The sequence below is a fragment of the Gavialis gangeticus genome, unplaced genomic scaffold, assembly GCF_001723915.1.
Source record: "Gavialis gangeticus isolate Ggan-Ray unplaced genomic scaffold, GavGan_comp1, whole genome shotgun sequence".
Taxonomy (NCBI): domain Eukaryota; kingdom Metazoa; phylum Chordata; order Crocodylia; family Gavialidae; genus Gavialis; species Gavialis gangeticus.
The window spans coordinates 31,820,363-31,826,759 of NW_017728998.1; the positions used below are offsets into that span (position 1 = coordinate 31,820,363).

Genomic DNA, 6,397 nt, shown 5'->3' on the forward strand with positions numbered 1-6,397 from the left:
TACTGACATTTAGAAATGATACCTACCAATAGTTTATATTTTCTTACAATTGACATTACATAATATTTATTGTTTAGTTTTAGGTTAGGTACATCCCTAAATCAGTTCTGTTGTTATTGGATTGTTAAGTTGACACTTTTTTTTAGCTTTGGACCTGATCCTGCAAAGACATATGCAAGTGCTAACCACAGATTTGTTGTACTACGCTGGAACAATGTGTAAAGTAAAAAATCTGTTTAAACCTTGCAGCCTTTTATTTTTAATGGAATTTTATTTTCCTTCAAGCAGTCTAAATCGATTATTTGCCTTGAATGCATCTTCGTTATTAGTGTGCTAGGAAAAAAATGAACGTAAGAAGTTTTTTTTGAAAAGAGCTGGGTGTGCCCAAAGGAAAATGTTTTCCAATCTAATACAGAGGTGAAGGGAACAATAAGAACTAATGACACATCCTGGCATTGCTGGGTGTGGCTGAAACTGATTACTTGGTATCTGTAATCTGAAGACTGGCAATTTTATGATGCCAAAAATATGTGTAGGAAACTCCTCCTCAGCTCTGGTAATGTAAGCAAGAGAGTTTTTAATGAAATAAAAATCACTTTTAAGTGTACAGACTCCTGTCTCCCTCCCACTTTCAAGTGAAGAACATTAGAAATTTATTAGACAATTAAAATCTGTTTTGCATTATGGCTGCAACCTGGCACTATGTTTGCTGTAAACTTCAACTACTGTCACTATACAGTAGTTTAAGATATCTAGCTTTATTGTTAAAACTTATGTCTTTATTGCTGAGCTCCACTGTTCTGAGTCTTGACATTTGGAATCTATTCAGTAGTGAAACCAATTAAAAATTTTGGGGGAAAAGTCTCACTTTAGATATATGACAAAGCAGAATTTTGTCATTTAACCAAATGCAAGGTTCTCCAAATATATTTTTGCTCATTTAACCAAAACAGTTGTCTCATTCAAAGCTGTGGGATATTAAGTGAGCTAATATCTTTAGCTTGTTTTCTAAAATTGAGACAGTATAATAGTAGGTCAGTTGGAACAGTGAACTTTTGCCATTTGCCTCAGGGCGTGACTAAATAATGGCATATATCAGTTCCTTGAAAAAGTGAGCCACCTCATTAAAAACATATTGCTGGCATAATTGCATCTTCATTGGGGCTTTTGTAAAATAGATCATTTGTGGTTCATACTTCCAAGCAGAATAGCTCTACTGGCAATTTTATTTTAACAGGAGGCCAGGCTTGAAACCCCCATTAAGAAAGGAAGCTTATACCTGAAGCAACAGTTGTCTGGCCTTGAACTTTATTGGAAAATCTGGGTGGAGACACTTGCAGTGTATCTGACGTAAAAGTGTGAATTAGATTTATATAGGTTCTGTATATAGGGAAATCAGGGTCTGTAAAGTAATCTATAAATATGGATTTACATGATTGGTCTTGGTCTTAATAGCTCTTATTTGAATTGTCATAGTTTGACAGGCCATTGTGCATTTTGTGATATCTAGCTATGCATTTTAAATTTGCCTTCATGTGCAGCAGTGATTGTTCCATTGTGTTAACACCAAGAAAGACTGTTTGGTTTTAGGATCAATAAAATGTTGAATAAATGTGCACGCAGGATATGATGGCATTAATATTGGACTGCTGACTTGCAGCACTTGAGAAATTTGAAGTCCAGGCAGATATTTCTGTCCTTGCTTTGTACTGTCCCTGGTATGTAATTCTTACGTCACTTCATTCATCTGGTCTGCAAGCAGCCATAGGCATTACATATATGGAAACTCCTCCTTCTCCCCCCTCCCCCAAATGGTATTTTACTTTAGATTTGGTGTGTTCCCATGCTGAGCCCAGCACATGCCCAGAAGAGGAAGGGCATTAGTTGCACCTGGCTTTCCCAGTGTCTATAGATCAGACGCCTTCATAGGGCTTTTTTGGCACTTTGCATTTATCTGATAGCTGATTGAATCGGCTATTAGATAAAAGCACCAAAAAGCCCTGTTGAAGCTCCTGATCTATACAGAAGCTGTGGAGCTGAGCTCAAGTAACATACTGCTGCTTCCAGTAAAGCTTCCAGTGGTTTGTTGGAGTTTTTTTTTTCCACGTCTGCCAGAGTCCTATATGTTCAACCAAAGAACAACTGGGGAAGTTAAGGATGAAGTGCCAACTTTAAACAACTGTCTCGGTGATGTATTTATGTTTAACCTTTGCCCAATGCCGTCATAGCTTTTATGGATATAGTTGCCCTTGTGATCTGAGTTGTTCAAGAGTATTCAGCCTAAAGAAATGTAAGAAGGTTGGTCTTATTTTTGCTCTGTAGTGACTGGCAGGTACCTGATAACAGTTTTTTTTTTTTTTTCCCTTTTCCTTTTTAAAGGTGCCATTCTTTCTATTCATAATATTTGCTGTTTATACCATGCTACCTTTTGGGATGTTAGAGGCTATTATAATCAGCATCCTTTCTGCGGTTTCCCATATTATAGCCCTAAGCATTGTGGCATCTCGTGTTCTACCATGTAAAGAGTCCATTGTATTTCAGGTAAGGAAATGCTGGTTGTTTGAATATTCAAATATCTTGGATAATATTTCCATTAGAGATGGGTGCAGATTGCAAAGTTCAGATACAGGTCCAAAATTCCATGTTCTGAGCTCTTGGTTTGGGTCCACATCCTATTTGTATGCTTCTCTTTAAGGAAATTACAAATGATGTCCACTGGTAAATATTTGCTTTTCATATATGGTTCATCTATGCATTGTGACACAAATTAAGGAGACTGGAAAGAAATGTGCAAAAGATTTAAAAGAATCTGCATTAGCCATACGTAAAAACTGGAAGGGGGGCATTACCAAAAATATTCAAGACTTACATGCACAATACTGAATGAATGATATTTTTATGGTAGAGAATGCTCCAGCAACACATCTGGATTTTTGAGACAAATGCATGAGAATCATAATTCTATTTCAAGTGAAGGATCAGCTTATAGTAATAAAGATTGTATAAGGTTTAAAAGCTCTTTGATGAAAAAGACAAGTTTTCAACTTCATATGTAGCTGAACTTCATTGATTCCATGATTTTAGGAGCTTATTATGCTGTAGACTTTATGCAGGATTTCATATGAAAAAAGTCCTTAGTTGCTTAAATTACTTGCTAGGAGTGCATACACACATCTTAAGTTGACTTAACTTACTTAAATCACCTTATTTTTACTTAAGTTAAGCCACGTCGGAGTGTACACATGTATAGCTCCTTGACATAGCAGCAGCCATCTTGTTAGCCCTCCCCTGCAGTAGCCCTGGTTACCAGGTAGGTATCACTGCAAGCTGTGGCTGGGAGGCTGGGCTGACCCTGTCACTCAGGGCAGCCCAACCCCTCCTTCTAGTCTCTTAAAGGGAGTGCCTCACCACTGGCTGCCTCTTACTCAGTACAGGGATGGACTTAGCTGGGGGTGGGGGCCTTCATGCTGCATGTGCCTTTAAGAGCCTGAGCACATGGCAGGAATGTGGCTTCAGGCAGTGCAGGTGGTGGAATAAGGAAGTGATTGCCCCAGAGGCTCATGGGGCATACAAATGTTGGAACAAGTTAAGTCAGCTTAAGTTGGCTTAGCTTACACATGTACTTTAAGTTGACTTAGCGTCTGCTTAACTAATCTGACTCAAGATAATACATGTTGGAGACGTATTATCTTGTGCTGCATTTAAGTCTAGTGTGTGCCACATACGTGTGTATGCTTTGGTTAAGTTGGCTTTAAAAAGTTATGTTGACTTAACTGTCAGAAAGTTAGTGCATGTGTGTATGCACTGTAGGGCCACATCCATGTGAGCATGGATGTTTATTTCCTTGGGGACGAGAAGCAGTGGCACACCTTATGCCACTGCTACTTGTCCCTGGGGAATGCCTGTGCCACGCATGCTCTGGCATGCAGCAGGTTACCCCAGGTGGAGTAGAGGAGGCTGGGGCTAGCAACGGTGCTGGCCCGAGCAGCCTTATCTGGGATACTGGGGGCTGGGGAAGCTGCAGTTGCAATACTCCTGCAGCTGGGAGCCTGCAGGCAGTTGGAGCATAGCTCTGGCCAGCGAGGTGCTGGTTTTGGGCAGCGTGTGCTGCTACCATATGTGCCATCCCACTTTTTTTTCGTGTGGGTTTTTTTGACCCTGGGATCTCCTGGGGTCAAACCCCCCCTGTGCTGCAATGTAGCAGTGTGGAGAACGCCTGAATGCATGGAGTGTGGCACTGCTGTGCTCATCTGGATGTGGCCTACAAGGACAAGTAGATCAAATGTAATTCCTTTTCTGAATGAGTGAGCGTTTTCATTAATGACTGGGACAAATATACTGTGTCCTATTAAACAGAGTGCTTTACTTTTTGTGATAATTTTATCTTGGTCACGATGAAGGACTAGGGAGTTTGGCATATGTTCTGCACTCGTATACTTCTAAAAAGAAATTTCAGATTGTTGAATGAATGTGACATAGTTTCTCAGTGCCCTACTGGATTTATGTAATACACTGCCTTTTCCTTCCCCCCTCCTCTTCTACCACAAAAGACTTACCTGCTGTATACAGCTCTCCAAGCTGCTGGGTTGTGCTCCTTGCTGCCTACGTGCTGCGCTGTGGCTATGCGCATGCATGGGGCATTTATTGGCCACGTTATTGGCCATATCAGGCTGATTTCCGATGCAGTCAGTTTTCTTTATATCAGTGCCAATCTGTTATGGGACCAATGTATTGGTGCACCTTATTCTTATTTGATTGTCAGTCTGGTGTTAGTTAACAGTAGCTTTGCTAGGATTATCTATGAATCTTTCTTGTTTTATGATCATGTTTACAAAAAAATAGGTTTTTCAGTTGTCTTACACATCAGGAGGAAACTTTAATTACTAGTGCAGTGACCCAAGAGCTGTATTCTTTTGACTATTTTATTATCTAGACAACATACCATTTATGTTTCACAGTCAGCTCCACTTGAAAGGTAAATTAAGTGCTTGTGTAAGGCCTCCATTTGGATTATTTTCAGTTTTTAAGGGGAAGAGGAAGATCCATTTGATTTGTAAAGGAAGAATTTTGATTAGATGTTTCCTGCACTCAATCTTTTTTTTTTTTCCCCTAGGTAGCGAAACATTTGAGACTGATACAGATTTTCCATGAATGAGAGGAGGACTGTTAGGTCAGGCAAAGGCATTTTGGCAATTGTTGGCTCTAAGACGAGACTTCTTAATCATTTTGTATATTTTAGGCAGGTGCGGGCAATTATTTTGCATGGAGGGCCACTTACTGAGTTTTGACAAGCCATTGAAGGCTGCATACCAGGCCACTAGGGCCAGATAAATATTAATTTTCTAAATTTTTTAGGGGCCCTGTGGGCTGGATAGAATGGCCTGGCAGGCCGCATTTTGCCCACTCCTAATCTTAAGGCACAATGTAGAAAAAAGGCTAACCATGATTTCCTATAATGATGATAGCTGTACTTTCAAAATCAGGGATGTTTGAAAGTGCTCACCTCACCTTTTGAAACTGGTTTGATGGTAAAGTGTTACTTTTTAAATCCCCTTGGTACTTCACATGGTTTAATCATTATCATGCTTTTTCCCTTTTGTATTGTATATCAGTAACACCAACCACATTTGCATCAGTGCTTTAAGAAATTTTAACAAATTTGGGGTACCCTATCAAAGAGTGAAAGCACACATCAGTTGATCCCTTCCCAGCCAGCCCTCCTTTCCATTCCAAGGCCAAGAAGCTAATTTTTCTTTCCTGTTACAGTTTTGGAGTAACGGCCATGAAATGTATGCCTACAGCTAGAAATGATCACTCTCCTGCAATCAAAAGAGCAGGGGGGAAAAAAAAGATAAATCTGAATTTGTTTCAGCATAATCTTGACAGACTAAACTGTTAGCACCAGTCCCTTCCCCTTGGAGGAAAAGAAGCAGAAAACTTTTACTGCATCTCTTTGATCAAGTACCAGATTTAAATAGAGAGTGAATGTCAACCTGATCTTTGGGAAGGTGAAGGAAGAGGTTTGTGTTCTCTAAACTAAATGCTTGAGTCTGGGGAAAAAAATATCAGGCATTTCCTAACAGCAAATGGTATGTACCAACAGCACCTTACCAGAGCATTTTTACAACCACTTGGCTAGCACTACCACTTGTCTATCCTGCTGCTTTTAAAAAAGATAAAAAGCTAGAATAAGGAGTTCACCCTCAGTGATTCATGGATAGCACATTTTTTATATGTACATGTCATATCTCATTAAATGAGATACCTCTCAATGACCTTACTTCCTTTCCAGATGAATGTTTGTGGTAAAGTGAGGTCACTGCTCTTTCTAACATTTGATATTCGTTCCATAATTAGCAGTAGATATGTTTTCAGTGCACTAATCACAGTCCAGAGC

General features: G+C 39.6%; 1 protein-coding gene across 2 annotated transcripts in view; it reads left to right on the top strand.

Annotated features, from left to right (window-relative positions):
• ADCY7 (adenylate cyclase 7) overlaps positions 1 to 6,397 on the top strand; it is an 84,613-nt gene that overhangs the window by 3,164 nt on the left and 75,052 nt on the right. For both annotated transcript variants that reach the window (XM_019505689.1, XM_019505690.1), the window contains exon 3: positions 2,380 to 2,541. In XM_019505689.1, the coding sequence (XP_019361234.1) occupies positions 2,380 to 2,541 (162 nt within the window). The remainder of the gene's footprint in view (positions 1 to 2,379; positions 2,542 to 6,397) is intronic.